At 35.6% G+C, this 17,764-nt stretch overlaps 1 protein-coding gene across 1 annotated transcript in view; it reads right to left on the reverse strand.

Annotated features, from left to right (window-relative positions):
* Nucleotides 1–3,637: 3,637 nt before the first annotated feature.
* LOC145266409 (adenosine deaminase 2-like) overlaps nt 3,638–17,764 on the reverse strand; it is a 97,679-nt gene continuing 83,552 nt past the window's right edge. Inside the window, exons 8-9 of the mRNA XM_080122072.1 lie at nt 10,523–10,725; nt 3,638–3,817 (exon numbers count right to left, since the gene is read on the reverse strand). Of these exons, the coding sequence (XP_079978198.1) occupies nt 3,688–3,817; nt 10,523–10,725 (333 nt within the window). The 3' untranslated portion in view covers nt 3,638–3,687. The remainder of the gene's footprint in view (nt 3,818–10,522; nt 10,726–17,764) is intronic.

The following is a 17,764-nucleotide window of genomic DNA, read 5'->3' on the forward strand; positions in this document are numbered from 1 at the left end:
GGTCTGAGGATAAAGAGTCAGAAGGATCTTGTCATTGAAGTGTTGCCATAGATTGTAGTGTCATCTGTGTATATGTCGGCGAATGAACTTAGAATGTGATTTGGGAGATCATTGATGAAGATAAGGAATAGAGTTGGGCTCAAGATAGATCCCTAAGTTACGTCAGCATTGATACTTTGAGTTTCTGACTTTTGCCCATACTTCTATAAACCTATAAGAGAGAAAAGATTTGATGGTTGAGAAAATATCAAGTGATCGGTCATCTCCCTCTCAGTACAGACCTATAAGTCTCCTGTGTGTCATGAGTAAGTTACTTGAATCTGTGTTAAATAGAGACATAGTCAACCACCTCAGCAAAAATAACCTTCTTAGTGACAAGCAACATGGTTTCCGTTCTGCTAGATCTACAGCAGATGTACTAATGGTTATATCTCATAGGATTAGCGAATCTCTCAATGCCGACTTCCTTTCTAAGGCTATTGCTTTTGGTAGGCTATGGCATAAAGGTCTACTTCACAAGATCTTCAGCTACAGTATAGCTGAAAATGTCTTTTCAGTTATTAAATTATTTCTCTCTGATAGGTTATAAGAGTAGTGGTTGATAGGTAGAAATCAGAAGCTCACAAAATGCTAGAGTCCCTTAGGCATCCATCCTGAGTCTAACTCATAAATGATCTTCCAAATCACATCCTAAGATCATTCATAGACATTTATGCTGATGACACTACCATCTATGACAACACATCAAAGGGCGTAAATGACCAAATTCTCTCTGATTGCCTCTCCTCTAATTTTGAGCACGTGGTACAATGGGGAAAGAGTTGGCTGGTTAATTTTACTGCATCTAAAACCAAGCTTCTATTTTTACATCATAAACGCTCTGATCCTCATCTGGCATCAATTGAAATGAATGGCTCTCATCTTGGGGATGTTCCATGTTTTGACAAGCCTCTGGGCTTGACCTTTACTCCTGATCTGAAATGGAATACATACATAAAATCAAGATCGCTGGAAAAAGTGGTGGGATCGTTCTACTGCTCTAGTAGATATCTCACTGCTGATACAATTCTCTACCTGTATAAAAGCCAGGTACATCCAAGGATGGAATACTGTTGCCACATCTGGGCAAGAGCTGCTAGAAAGAGCTTATTCTGCCTTGACAGAGTTCAGAATAGACTTTGTAGCCTAGTAGGGGATTCCCTTTTGTCTTCCCTGCAACCTCTTTCCCATGGAAGAGACGTTGCTAGCTTGTTTCTGCTTTATCGTTATTTTCATGGCAAGTGCTCGTCTGAGCTCCAATCTATGATCCTTCCTCGCCAAACTTTTACAAAAAACACTCATTTAGCTAAAACCACTCTCAATAATTTCCTCTAGTCTTTATCCGTGCCTAAATCTAAATGTAGATTCCATGAACAAGACTTCTTTCTTAGAACTGCACGCATGTGGAACTCTCTTCCTTTTGCTTGTTTTCCAGCTGACTACAATTTGATCATATTCAAGTCCAACATAAACAAATTCTTGTCGAACCATCCCCTTAAGTATTCCAATTTACCAAATTTCCACTACTAACGATTACTATGATATTATCTCATTGACTACTGTACACTATCCTCAAGTGGCCTCCGGGCCTTGATAAGTGGTGAATTCTTTTGTAAAAAAAAAAAAAAAAAATATTTTATAGCTGAAAATTTTGTGAAGTACACCTTTATGCCAAATCTTATCAAATATCTTTGATATGTCAAGAGCTATTGCTCTTGAGAAGACACCCCAGTCAATAGATTCACAGATCCTATGTAACATTACAATCACTACATCAGCTGTAGATCTTGCTGGATGAAAACCATATTGCTTGTCACTGAGTAGATTGTTTTTGCTGAGGTGATTGAGAATTTCTCTATTCAACACGGATTCAAGCAATTTACTCATGACACAAAGAAACTAATTGGTCTGTACTGATATGCAGAAGACCAATCTCCACTATTTTTAAATATTGAGCAAAATAATGAGGTTCTCCAAGCTGTTGGCAAGCATTTCTCCTTTATGTATCAATTGAACAGTTTTGTAGGAATGGGTAGTAGTCCTGGTTGCAGCTTTTAAGTACTAATAGGCTGACAAGAAAGTTCTTGTGGTTTTTAACGTTTAATTCAGATGAACATATCTCGGCTCAAATAAAAATTTATTAATCGAAATAAGCACCATAAGAATCAAGACACTTTTATCAATGTAAAACAAGTGTATTTATGCCAGGAACGTAAACATTTTGGCGTTCTAGTGGCGATGAAGTTGCTCAAGGCGTTTTCGATATCACTTAGCATTTTGAAGCATTTCTCAGGCAGAAAGTTGTTGAGATGCTTGAAAAAGTGGTAGTCAGTAGGTGAGAAGTCTGTAGAGTATGGCGGATGAGGCAAAGTTTTGTTCAACTTCTGCAGGGTCAGTTTAGCAACGTACGGTTCGGCATTGTCATGGAGGAGAATTGAGCCTTTTCTGTTGACTAATGCTGGGTGTTGTTGCCGGAGTTTCTGATGCATTTCATTCATTTGTTGACAGTACTTCATCGTCGGAATGGTTTAGCCTGGATTAAAAAAACTGTAATGAATAAGACTAGTCGCAGGCCATCAAATAGTCAGAATTACCTTCTTTTGGTGAAACTCTTGCTTCAGAAAGTGTCGTGGAGCTTCATCGGCATTTAACCACTGAGCTGAGTGTCATTGGTTATCATAAAGACCTCATTTTTTGTTGCAAGTCACAACCTAGTCGAAAAACGGGTCGTTCTCGTTGCATAAAAGAAGGGAAGATAACACTTCATAACGGCGTTTCTTTTGGTTGTCGTTCAGTTTGTGAGACAATCATTTATCGTTTTTTTGTCTTTCCAATCTTTTCCAAGTTGTTGGAAACCATCGTATGCGTTATGTCTAATTCAGAAGCAAGTTCACAAACAGTTGTCCATGGATTGGCTTTGACTAAGGCTTTTAATTGATCATTGCCAACATCCGATAGCCGACCACTACACTCGTCATTTCCAAGACTCTCATCACCGCCATGAAATTTCTTAAATCACCATTGTGCTGTGTGTTCAGCAGTGATTCCTGGGCCAAACGCTTCGTTGATATTGTGAACTGTTTCAGCAGCTTTTCGGCCTAGCTTGAATTGAAATAAAAAAATTGTGCGAATTTGCTTTCTTTTCATCTTGTATTCAACGTTCTGAAAAGAAGACATAATTGTTTGAAAACAATTGTAATTTAAACGATTAAATAGAGCAAAGAAACGCTCTTGAAAATAATGTCTAAAATAAAGGTATTATAACGAAAACTTATTTGAAAATACCTCATTTGAAATCAAAATTTAAAATTCTGCAAGAACTTTCTTCTCAACCTAATATAATTGGAATATATTATTTCATTTGGGTCAGTTCTCTATTTAAAATACCAACTGACACTATTTTCATAGAAATGTTAAACTTATATTTACTGTGTGTTATTGTTTCTTTTCTGTTTAAAAAAACTAATTTTTTTTTTTGCATTATTACAGAATGCAAATATAAGCTTTATCAAAACGTATTTGTTAATTAAATATATTTCTCCTTCTGTAGATAGATAAATAAATATTATGCAAGAATAAATACAGTCAGTCAATAAAATGTGAGTAAATATAATTTACTTTCATAAAAGTACATTAATGTTTTTTTTTTTAGAAATCCATTTCCAGCTGCGTGTTATTAATACAAAGTGACTTTGCCTCGTTTTCGATAAAAATTCGCCATTTTGAAATCCAATCGTCTTGTAATTTTTCTTTTTCGAATATTGACAAAGAACTGAATCTAAAAATAGAAAAAAAAAAAATTCATAAAATAAGTCGAGTTTGTTTTACTGTACACATAGATTCGAAAAAGTTGTCACAAAACAAATATATAACAAATAAATGTTATCAAAGGCAAGATAAGTTACTTTTCTACCCAACTGGATATGTTTTTAGTGTTTATATTTAATGTAACATGTTTATTCAGCTCTAAAAACATATAGTGTTTACCGATGTATTGGAAAATTTAAAATGGCGGCCAACTCTCTCTTTCTCTCTCTCTCTCTCTCTCTCTCTCTCTGAGACGGTAAATTTGGGAAAATGAGTTATGAATAAAAAAAACAAAAAAAAACAGTCAAAATACTTCGGGACAAGATCAAAGTGTAGTATCTGTTCTTCAGATGCTGCAAGCTATGACTAGTTATGACTAGCTATGACTAGAAAGACCAGATGTGGGGGCAACCCCACATGCCTGACCTTTAACCAGCTCCCATTTCCCACCTCTCGGGAGCTGGTCCCCTTTTTCCCTTCCCCCTCCCTTCACTCCTCACATTAAAAATCGGCCTTGTGCCTAATTTGCTCGGTGGGGGAGCAAATAAATACCATCTGTTCTTCAGATGCTGCACTTCTATTTCTTGTTCTCTTTCGGTGGAGGAGAAATCCTTCACGACTGAGACAATTTTTATTTTTGTACCTTTTCTCCACGTTAAAAAACGACCCTGGTGTCTAACTCTGTCCCGTGGGGAGGCATAGTAAATAGGTACTGTTAAAAACTCGCCGAATATATGTCAGCCTATGTCACGGTAACATATATTGAGCGAGTTTCTAACAGTATTTTGCCTGTTTTTTATTTATAACTCATTTTCCCAAACTTACCGCCTTAAAGAGAGAGTCGGCTGCCATTTTTAATTTTCTATGTTTTTCGAGGTGAATAAACATGATACATTAAATATAGACACTAAAAACATATCCAGTTAGGTAGAAAAGTAACTTATCTTGCCTTTGATAACATTTATTTGTTATATATTTGTTTTCTGACAACTTTTTCGAATCTATGTGTACAGTAAAACAAACCCAATAAGTCTCACGAAAACATTGCTATAGGAACGGATCCTGGTATAAATTGGGTGCATATAAGCTAGTGGAGGGTATAATTATATTTTAGCTTACCGATAAACTAGTGTGGTATGACCTTTTGTTTCACATGGACCTTGAGACATGGGAGGACGTGGCTGGGAGCAGGTTGGCATGGAGGAGCGCTGTCCACAAAGGTGCTGCGCTTTATAGTAGTGATCTAAATCAAGCTGCTGAGGATAAACGCAAGCACAGAAAGGACAGATTATTAACCAGACACACCCAACCCCACCCCACCACCACTACCTTTATCTGCCCAAATTGCACAAGACAAATTGGGTTTAGGATTGGGCTCTATGTTCACCTGAGGACCCACAGAAGCCACAACGGAGGACAGTCTTACTCGGACACGAGTGACCGCCGATGATGATGATGATGATGATGATGACCTTTTATCGCATGTTACTAATATTTTCCTAATCTATCGTCGTCGTCGTCGTCGTCGTCGTCGTCGTCGTCGTCATCATCACTCTTATGGATCTGAAGATTTTATTGTTGGTATTGGTTTTGTTGATATTTTTCTAGTCATCCGATACTTGTGTTGTATTACTGAATGTATATAAAATTTTCTAGTTTGCACTTTTCAAATGCTTGTGAAATTATATATACATATCCGACAATTCTTTTGTCGTTCTCAAAATCAAAACAGATGAAATTTGCCAACATACAAGTTTATTTACAGTTCGCTTTTGACCATTGACAAGGGAGAGAGAGAGAGAGAGAGAGAGAGAGAGAGAGAGAGAGAGAGAGAGAGAGAGAGAGGGAACAAAACAACCACGTTTAGCTGTAAGGCTGTGTGTGTCAGGCAATGGCAGAAAATGCCAATCACGCTGGACGACTGTCGGCCTTCTCTTTTCAATCTTTTGATTGTTTATGTTAACTGTATCTTATCAAGACATCAACCGACATTCCTGAAATGTAAATATTTAAAATATTTAACTGTTCTTTATGTTGCATTGTACAATTCTAACTTCCCGACCTGGAATGTAAGCCTTTCTTTGTTTTTGGTGATAATAACAATTCCGGTCATTTTTATAGGACACAAAAATGTAGATCAAAATTTATCCAGAATGTAGTGTGCACACCTCTGATTTCATCGACATTGCCTTGGCTCAATATCCAACACTACAGAAGAGATCAAGTGAATGTTGTCAACATCCTACGTGAAAGTGAATAAACTGGATTCGAATTTGGAACATCCAGGTTGTAAGTGCGTGTTGCCAACCATGTGACTACCATCACCTCCCATTTTCCCGGTAAGTACTTGACTTAGTTCTAATCTCTCATATCTTCATATAACACATTCAAGAACTCGTCTTACTATGGTTATATTTTCACTCAGTGAACTCAGGTCTTTTTGTGACTAACAAGGGTTTGTGTGGCAGGTTGAGTCTCTAACAGATGTAACATAATTGCGCAGACGTGTGTATGCAAATGAATGAGGAGTGACGTCGTCAGTGGGGGGGGGAGAACTATAAAAATAGACATAGATCGCGTGAGAGACAAGATGTGATCTCATGAGATACGTGGAGAACGTTCTAGATCAGGTGGGTGATGTCACAGTCATAATGACGAGGAAATTAATGTTGTTGCACAGAACCAAAAAGCGAGTTGGAGTTATTTCCTATTCTTTATTTTGGTCTTCGTTGCGACTGAAACTGCACACATGTGTTGGTCTGCTGACAACGTTTCACAGATGATCGTGATTGCTGCTTAAATGTTCAGCTCCCAGAACAACTCTTTCTGATTGGTTAAACGCCAATCATTAAACCAATTGTTGCGCTTTTATTTACTGATAAATAAATTAGTGATGGGAAGATTCCAATATTTTTCCCGATTCTGATACAATTATGGATTCCGTACTAAATTCCCAATTTCAATACACTTACTGATTCATTACTAAATTTCCATTTTTTTTTTTTACAAAGGAGTCACCACTTATCAAGACCCAGAGGCCACTCGAGGATAAGGATTAATAAGTGTACAGTGGTTAATGGGACAGTGACGTAGTAATTTTTAGTAGTGGAAATTTGGTAAATTGGATTACTTAAGGAGAACGGCTCATCAAGAATTTGTTTACGCTGTACTTGAAGACGACCATATTATATTCAGCTGGAAAGCAGGCAAATGGAAGAGAGTTCCACACGTGTGCAGTTCTAAGAAAAAAGCTTTGTTCATGGAATGTACGTTTAGGTTTAAGAACGGATAAAGAGTGGGGGGAATTATTTATAGTGTTTTCAGCTAGACGAGTGTCTTTCGTGAATGTTTGGCAAGGGGGGACCATAGATTGGAGCTCAGGCGAGCACTTGTCATGAAAATAACGAAAAAGCAGAGATAGGCTCACAATGTCTTTTCTGTGAGAAAGAGGTTGCAAGGAAAAGAAAAGGGCATCCCCCACTAGACTATGAAGTCTATTTTGAACTCTGTCAAGACAGGATAAGATCTTTTTAGCAGCTCCTGCCCAGATGTGGCAACAGTACTCCATCTTTGGACGTACCTGGCTTTTATATAGGTAGAGAATTGTATCAGCAGGGAGATATCTACTGGAATGGTAGAAGGATCCAACTATTTTCCCAGAGATCTTGGCAACAGATTTGATGTTGTTGATATGATGTTTCATATCAGGAGTAAAGGTCAAGCCCAGGAGCTTGTCAAAACATGGAGTCTCTCTAAGACGAGAGTCATTCATTTCAATTGATGCCTAATCAGAGCGTTGATGATGTAAAGACAAAAGCTTGGTTTTTAGATGCATTTAAAGTAACAAGCCACCTCTTTCCCCATTGTACCACTTGCTCAAGATTAGAAGAAAGAGAATCAGAGAGAACTCGGTTGTTTACGTTCTTTGATGTACTACCATTGATGGTAGTGTTGTCAGCATAAATATCTACGAATGATCTAAGGATATGATTTGGAAGATCATTGATGTAGATTAGGAAGAGAGTTGGGCCCAGGATGGAACCCTGGGGGACTCCAGCATTAATACTGTGAGCTTCTGATTTTTGCCCACCAACCACTACTCTTATGAACCTATCAGAGAAATGATTTAATAACTGAGAAGACATTTCCAGCTATACCGTAACTGGAGATCTTGTGAAGTAGACCTTTATGCCATACTCTATCAAAGGCCTTTGATATGTCAAGAGCAACTGCTCTAGAAAGGAAGCCTCCATCAAGAGATTCGCTAATCTTATGAGATATAATCGTAACACATCTGCTGTAAATCTAGCAGAACGGAAACCATATTGAAGTTTATTTTTGCTGAGGTGGTTGACTACTTCTCTATTTAACACAGATTCCAGCAACTTACTCATGATGCACAGGAGACTTATAGGTCTGTACTGAGAGGGGGGTGGGCGATCACCTGAATTCTTAAATATTGGGCATACTGACGAGGTTTTCCAGGGTGTTGGGAAGAAATTCTCCTTAAGGCAATTCCAATACAATTACTGATTCCTTAATAAATTCACGATTCCGATACAATTATCGATTTCTATTCTGATTCTTTATAGATCTCTAAATATTAGACTATAAAAACACGCATGTTAAATGAGCAGATATTTTCTCAAATGTAAAAGTTTTAGTGGTAGTTTAAAATCAATAAATATTTATTATTTTATCATTACTATCAGCAGTGGAAGATTTTGCTTTAAGTAAAATTAAATAAAAAAAGACAAATCAAAGAATCGTTTTTGGCATTGGAAAATAGGCACAAAATTTTTCTGATTTTGATACCTGTAAAAGTTTCGATTTTTGTGATTTCCGATTCTGATTAGTCGTCACAACACTAATTAATTTCATCTCTCCCCTGAAGAACTACTTCAGCTCCTTTGGAAATTGCTCTGTCGGTCAGCATCCTGGAAGCAACGAGAAAATGCCCCCTCGCTCTCTCTCTCTCTCTCTCTCTCTCTCTCTCTCTCTCACACATCCCAATCCACTGAGCACTCAAACATTCCTATTTTCGATAAGAGAACTGCTAACAGACTTTCTGAGGCTCAAAAAATTTTCTACAAGAGTCGTTCCAAAAGTAAAGCCTCTTATTCCTTTGCTTTTAACTAAAGAAATTGAACACCTATGAAGACGGGAGTGGCACCATTAAAACGAGCGATCTTTTCTACATAGTCACCACCATTCTCAATGCACTTTTGCCAGGAATACTTCTGACGTATGTCGATGACAGAAGTTGATTTCTTTGAGTTCGACACCGTCAATATCTGCAACTAAGAGATGAAAGTTTTAGGTCATTAATGCATAAGTTCAGTCATAATAACAATGCAATTTAGAATCCCCTCTGATCTATAAAACATAGAAGGCATTACTTTTGGAACGTCCTTCATGTATATATATATATAAATTTATAAAATATATATGACGATTAAGCTACACTGAATATTCGGCGTTTCATCCACTTATGCCTGAGGAATCCTAGAGTGGATGAAACGCCGAATATTCAGTGTAGCTTAATCGCCATATATATTTTATAAATTACTAACTAACTCTACCTACGTATTGAGCACTTTTGAAGTAAATACTTAAAGTTTACGCATAAATCTATACTTTCGTATATTAATTTTATGTGAGTAAATTAAGTAGTTATATATATATATATATATATATATATATATATATATATATATATATATATATATATATATATATATATATAGTAGCAAGCCGCCTGGCATTGCCCAGTCATAAAATACGCTTAAATATGATATTTTGATTAATGCAGATTTCGTATTTATTATTATATTATATTGGACTCAATATATAGTAATGATTTAAAATGTTAAAAATAAATGACTTGTGTGGCACCACCAAGAATCGAAACCAAAACATTTAGCTTACAATTTACTTTTTCCTTTGGCATTAATACCTGAGCTATAAAGACATGTGTGCTAAGGTTAAAAAAGCCATGAATCAATAGCTATTACGTTATGTATGCATATTTGTAATGCCATCGTTTGACCTTCACCTGGCAAATTCAATTTTTTTTATTTTTCACACTTTTGAACCAGTTTTCTCCAGCTAAAACCCAAATATAAAATTTCGCATGAATTCGAATACCCTATATATTAAGTTTCATGTCTGTAGACCAAAAACTGACAGAGGAGTTTGGTAGGCAAAACTTTTTACACAAAAATATATATGCATACATAAACACATATAGAAAGAGATTTGTGTTTAATATAACCTTTTTATGCAAATATTACACAAGTATAAATCATGTAGAATATCTGCATGAATATAATTACACGTAATAGTTAACTAAAGATGATCATCCCATATGAAAACCGGAAAAACTAATAGGGAACTAATTAAAATGAATGTTTGAAAAAAGAATATGCAAATTAGCTAGATGTTTTGCAGATGAATGCAATTCTACGACTCATATATAACAAAATCGTATTTTCTTTTTAAATAAAGGGTTTTTAATATGAATGTCAATACACAAAAACTCAAATTTATAATATATATATATATATATATATATATATATATATATATATATCATAGTCCTTTCAGTCATTTACATATACAGCAATTTTCGATTTGAGATGAGTAGTCAACTTTATACCCAAACAATTGTACTTACCTTATAGAATTTTGTGCCAGTTTCTTGAGCAATCGAAGGTCATCATGTACCCCGGCAACTGCCATAAAAATGACATACAAGTCATGGGAAAGTCCGGTAGAATTCCATGTTGCTGGATCATCGCTGCTGACTACAATTGGGAAGTTGCTTGCGATCAGCGAAGAAGCTGGGTGATTCCGGAGGTCATCCAACAACCCTAAAATCTATAGAAAATCTAAAGCTGAGTGACATTCTGAGGGAGTATGAGGGGTAGATACAGATAATACAGATCTGCAACTAAAATAAATTACATGGTTGGATACCTGATAACCCGTTTAGCAACAAAATCACACCACTTCACTGGAGAGGTTCTTAGATGCCGGAAAGCATTCTACTCTAATAACATCTTCTCTCGGACTGCTAAGCCTTGGAATTCTGTTTTCCACTTGCATAACTTTACTTGTAGAAATTTAAATGTAATGTAAACCAACATCTCACTTTTCTCCTGTGCATAGTTTTCCTGTAAATATGGTTCTAAATAGTAACCCCAAATGAAAAAGACCCGCGGGATGACAGCAGAAACGGTTCAAGAGCAATCTGAAGGTCTCCCTCAAACAGTTTGGTTTGTATTCTAACTTCTGGGAAAAGCTAACCCAAGACAGATGTTCCTGGCATGCCGCAACTCACAAAAGAGCTACAATTACTGAATCCACATGCAATGAAGAACACAAGAGAAAACGTGACTTCAGAAAAGACAGAGCAGTCAACACCTGATACAGAATTAGCCGACAGGTGTCCAACATGTGGTAAATACTTCAGAGCTCGAAACGGTCAAAACAGCCATCTTCGAACCCACAAAATAATTTGATGATCATGGTCATCTTTGCAAGCAATGGACGAACATCGTGCTCATGGCAATATGCTTTGTTTGGCATGAACAAGATTAAAAAAAAAAAACTTTGTAATGTAATTCATGATATAATATGGAATCTCAGTTGAATTCCCTTTTCAGAAGGAAATTTTCTCAGAGCAATAAAAGTGAAGTTTTAGCAGCTAAAAAAGATTTGTTGGAAGTTTTGACATCCAATGTAAAACTATAGTCTAGGACTTTTCTCATCTCATAATGAAATCGCATAATGAAATCTTACAATGAAATCTCATAATGAAATCTCATAATGAAATCACATAATGAAATCTCATAATGAAATCTCACAAAGAAATCTCATAATGAAATCACATAATGAAATCTCATAATGAAATCACATAATGAATTTCATAATGAAATCTCAGAAAGAAATCTCATAATGAAGTCACATAATAAAATCTCATAATGAAATCACATAATGAAATCTCATAATGAAATCACATAATGAAATCTCATAATGAAATCACATAATGAAATCTCATAATGAAATCACATAATGAAATCTCATAATGAAGTCACATAATGAAATCTCATAATGAAATCACATAATAAAATCTCATAATGAAATCACATAATGAAATCTCATAATGAAGTCACATAATGAAATCTCATAATGAAATCACATAATGAAATCTCATAATGAAATCACATAATGAAATCTCATAATGAAATCACATAATGAAATCTCATAATGAAGTCACATAATGAAATCTCACAAAGAAATCACATTATGAAATCACATGATGAAATCTCATAATGAACTTCAAACATGAGAAATCAATGTCTCATTCACCTCACTGAAACGGAACTGCTGAAAGATCATGGCGGATCCTATCTGAAATGGCAAAATGTCTACTTATTGCATCAAAACTCATTCAAAACCTATGGACGCTGCATATATACACAATCGGTCTTTTAAGAAAAAAACTATCCAAACCCCCATATGACGTGTTCTGCGGTAAAAAAAAAAAAAAAAAAAAAAAAAAAAACGAACAAACTTGAGTAGAATGCATATATTTGGTTCAATCTGCTTCAGATTTGTGGATAAGAAAAGCAAATTTAATATCAAGAGTAACCGAAATATATCTATAGGCCATGACAGAGAAAGGCCAGCCTCTCTAGTATTTTTTCCAGACAAAAATACAATAAAAAGAATATAATGATGACAACGATGATGCTAATACTGATGTTAAGGTCGAAAATACGGCAGAACAGTACCCAGAAAGAAATAGAAGACCCGATTTTTTAGTGGTTGACAATTTCGAAAATTATCAAGTCGACTATTGCATTTCCATGGAAAATGCACCAAAAAGCCTTATGGAAGCAATTAATTCAGGAAATTGCCCAGAAAGGAAAACAACTGCGAAAATGAAATTAAAGCTTTAACAGAAAATAACATGTATATGTTGGTACCTTCATCAAACGATAAAAATGTAATTTTTCCCCAATGAGTCTTTACAAAAAAAAAAATAAATAAATAAAAATAAATACAGTGATAGGCGTTGAACAGTATGAAGCAAGATTTGTTGTCAAAGGATTTTCTTAAATTTATGGCATAGAATATTTCTCGACTGATCACAAATTTAATGACAATCAAAATTTTATTGCCAATTGCATTTCAGTATAACCTTAATATGCAGCAGTCAAAGTTCACCGTTACGCCAACTGAAGACGCCTCAACATTTTTTGATAAATCGACAACTTTTGTAGGTTTTCTGCTATGCTGAACACAAATATCACAGGTAAAATTATTGCAGACAAATAATTTTCAAGATATAAATACCTGTATTATGCATCGTAATTTCTAGTAGTTTGAATTGGCCACCATCTTTGTTGTTTCAATGAAATGGGATAGCGAGCATGCGATGTGTGTAGTTAAGTCTACGAGATGCAAACATTTATTCAGTGTCATTGCTCCCCATGTTAAGAACGGCTATTGGAATTGCGTTGAGTTAACTACACAGATCGTCTGCTCACTGCAGCGTGCACACATGCTCAATATACCATTTCATTGAAACAACAAAGATGGCGGCCAAATTAAACTACTAGACATTACTTAACAAAATATTTGTTTTCAGCATAACCCAAAAACCTATAAAAGTCGTCATTTTTTAAGAAAATATTGAGGCATCCTTAGTTAGCGTAATGGTGAACATTGACCTATGCATCAAATAGATGTAAAAGATGCTTATTTATATGTCCTGATAGACAGTGAAATTTATATTACCCTTTAAAGGGATCCGAAATGAAAAATAAAAATTGCAGATGGAAACTTAACAGATCACTGTATGGTTTAAAACAAAGTGGAAATAATTGGAATCAAATATTTCATAATTATTTGATTGAACAACAATTCAAACAATTCCCAGTGGACTCCTGTTGTATACTCAAACTGCAAGCAATGAATTACTGATTTTTGTTTTATGGATCGATGACATTTTAATCGCATCAATTGTAACACAATGTTAACAGATGTTAGGAATGGACCAAATAAAAAATTCAAAACGTTTCTTGGTCAGATATCATGGCTTCTGGGCATATAATTTACTCATGAAAAAAGAATTATTAAGATGAATCAATTGCAGTACGCTGACAAAATCTTATTAAAGTTTGGAATGCAAGGCTGCAAGGAATGCGCTACACCGGTTGAAAATGATATAGATAACAATACAGACCCAGAATCTGAAATAATTGACAAAACTATATCGAGAAGTAATAGAGAGTCTTATATATTTAATGACAACTACCAGGCCTGATATATGATATTACACAATCTATCAGAAAAATATTAAAGAATGATGATTAAACATTTAAACATGGTTAAAAAAGAGACTAAAAAACAATATCTAGTATTTGGGAATTCTACACATCCCCTAAAATTAGAGGGATTTTCAGTTTCAGATTAGGGAAACGATAAAGAGCGAAAAAGTATAAACTGGATATCGTTTCAGAATATTCAAAAGCTTTTGACTTGCGATAAGATTATATAATTAAAACTGGTAAATTAATTTTATTTACCTCCTCTTCACGAGGCAAGGCACAAGGTCAAGTGCGGATTTGTGTCAAGTATTTATGTGGAGCAAACTAGATTCGAACTTGGTATCCAGGTTTTCAATTAGTGTAGTTACCACTAAACTATGGTCACCACCTGATAAGTTTATTATAAAAATCGATTAAGAACATTTTAAAAACATTTTAATAGACTTTCCTTTACTTGTATTGAGGTTTACATGTTCAAATGAACAGAACATTAGACCGTTGGGTCACTAACTCAAAAAAATTGAATCAGAAAAAAAACAAAGAAAGACTTTCACATCTCATCAAACATGTATCAACTTGATATCAACAGACACATATCAGCCACCGAGAATGCTGTAATCATTATTTACAAAGAGCGTTGTACTTTGGTTTGGCCTTAACATAAATCTTGGGAAGCAAAGGTGATGTTAAATCAGCTTGCTGCCAAGTCATCACTAATTATTGATGGAAAGACCATTAAGGAAGTTGAAAGCCACATCTACTTGGGAAAGAAAATTATGAAAGTTGGAGATCTCCTCTCCGAGATAAAGAGACGGATAGCATTGGGATGGGCAACTTTTAGGAAAGTGGATAATATCACGAAAAGCCAAAAAGCAAGTATGTCAATCAAATGGAAGATCTTCAATGAATATATACTACCTGTGATTATCTACGGTAGTGCAACATGGGTCCTAACAACTCGGCAAAGTGAAATCTTGGCAGTGGCACAAAGAAAGATGGAAAGGATAATGTTGAGCATCACTCTACAAGACAGAAAGACAAACATCTGGATCCACCAAGAAACAAGAGTTATTGACATCAATACTGTCATCAAGACATCTAAACACAGATGGGCAGGACACATAGCCAGACAACATGAAAACAGATGGTCCATCAGGACAACGGAATGGACACCTCTTAAACATAAGAGGTCAACGGGAAGACCAAGAACGAGATGGAGGGACGACCTAATACAATACATGGGTCCCACATGGCAGCAGATAGCTCAGGACAGAGTTAGCTGGCTAAAGTCCAGAGAAGGTTTCCTCATTGAGTGATAAAACCCTTATTGATTAATTGATTGATTGATTGATTGATTGATTGTACTTGGGGTTAAGTTTATATGGATAAATATATTTGGGAATTCGTATTATTTAGATTCTTTGGACTACTGTCCTCATCTTGAGGGTTATTTTCACGACGTCTCAGCCGTTTTAACCTCTGACCTTCTTCAGGTATATCTTGTCAAACTCTGGAATCTTTCTGTCGAACTCGGGAGTCTGCACAGAATTTCGAATGGAACCCTTTATTTACTTCAATTGTAAAGTTAATTTTTTTTTACTTGGAAGTTACAACTTGTCAAGGCCTTCAGGTCACTCTAGGATAAAGGTTAAGTGTTACATTGATGGTGAGGCAATATGATAGGTTATGGTAGAACCTGGACAAGGCTAGATTATTTAGGAGGATGGTTCAATAGGCATCTATTCACATTAGATTTGAAGATGACTATGTTATAGTCAGCCATGAAGCAGACACACGGCATTGTTCCATACACACACATGGCATTGAGTGCTGTGCGCGCACGCGCACACACACACACACACACATACAAACACATACACATATATAAACTGTGTCAATCGCTTTATTGCAAGTAAAATATCAATATTTCCCTAAATATATGTCACAAAAAAATGAAAATTGTACCACCAAAGGGTTGTTTTAAGTTTAGTTATTTCCCAAAATTTCATTCAAATTCATGCTATATTCACGAAGTTATGGCATTTTATTTATTATCAAGGAATTTATACTGTCCATTGCTTTATTGCAGATCTTTTACAATGCAAAAAAATCAGACGAATAAAGGTTATCGAAAAGCAAAGGATAGTTGCTGGACTCGTAGAAGGGTTGTCCATCAAAAATTTAGCCAGGGAGCTGGAAAGGGATCCAAAAACCTTGGCTGCATTCTTGAACAACCTGAACACTAAATCCAGAAAAATAAGGGCATCAGGAGAAACTTTTTAAATTGTGATATTCGAAAAATTTGTAGGGAAGTCAACCGAAACCCAAACAGCACCAGTGCTTCCATTTTTGCAAGTGCTAGAATCGCTCCAAGATCCAGGCAGACCCTATGTAATGTGTTGAATGAGATGGCAAAGAACATCCAAACTATTCCAAAGCTTCCATTGAGCAAACCACATAGGAAAAACGAATGGCTTGGGCACAAAATTACATGAAAATGGATTTCCAATGTGTCCTATTTACAGATGAGACCCGTGCTACTCTTGACGGTCCGGATGGATGGGCCAAAGTTTGGAACTCGAACGGAACTCCAACCCTTACAGAGTTCATCGCCAACAAAGACGTGGAGTCATCATGTTTTGGGCGGGAATCATTGGGGATTAGTTGGTTGGACCATTCTGAGTTCCAGAAAGTGTAAAACTTTCCAGCAATGCGTACACAGCCTTTTTGGATAAACATTTGTCACCATGGCTAGATAACCTACCATTGTCACGTCGCTTTCAGATGATTTTTATGCATGACAGTACACCATCTCATTCTGCTAGGCCGACTGCAGCCTTCCTTGAATCTATGGGATTCTTTGGAGAAACCCTCATGAGCTGGCCACCGTGTTCTCCAAATCTTAACCCCATTGAACATCTCTGGTCAATATTGAAGAGAGGTGTTTACGAAGGAGGAGAGCAATTTACTTCAAAGGATGCGTTGTGGAGGAACATAGTTAATGTTGCTAGAGCCATAACTCCTTTTAAGATCAAAAGAATTGACTTCTTCGGGGGACAAAAGGTTGTTTTAAGTTATTTTTAAAAAAATGGATATGTTTTTGTTTATTATTCTTTGACATAAAAATATAATAAAAAGTAAAGTTTGCAAGATAAGACATTGTATTTTTTGCCCTAAAACAACATTTTAAGAGACCTGCAATAAAGCGATGGACAGTGGAAATTCTTCGATAAAGAACAAAAATGCCATAACATCGTGAATATCGCATGAATTTGAATAAATTTTTTTGAAATAGCTAACCTTAAAGGAGTCGTTGGATGATATAATTTTCATTTTGTTGTGACTTATCTTTAGTGAAATATTGATATTTTACTAATCTGCAATAAAGTGATTGACACGGTATATAATAATGCTAATCTTCTGAAAATTGAAGATTCAATCCTAAGTGTGGGCGACTGAAGGATACAATTGTGAATTACTTAGGATTCTTATTCAGTCATGGCTGATGGAACAAGAGCGTGCTATCCCTGTAAAGTAAATAAAAGGTTCCATTCAAAATTCTGTGCAGATTTCCAAGT

Source organism: Euprymna scolopes, chromosome 41 (assembly GCF_053919585.1).
Source record: "Euprymna scolopes isolate OS-2025 chromosome 41, ASM5391958v1, whole genome shotgun sequence".
NCBI classification, from domain to species: Eukaryota; Metazoa; Mollusca; class Cephalopoda; order Sepiida; family Sepiolidae; genus Euprymna; species Euprymna scolopes.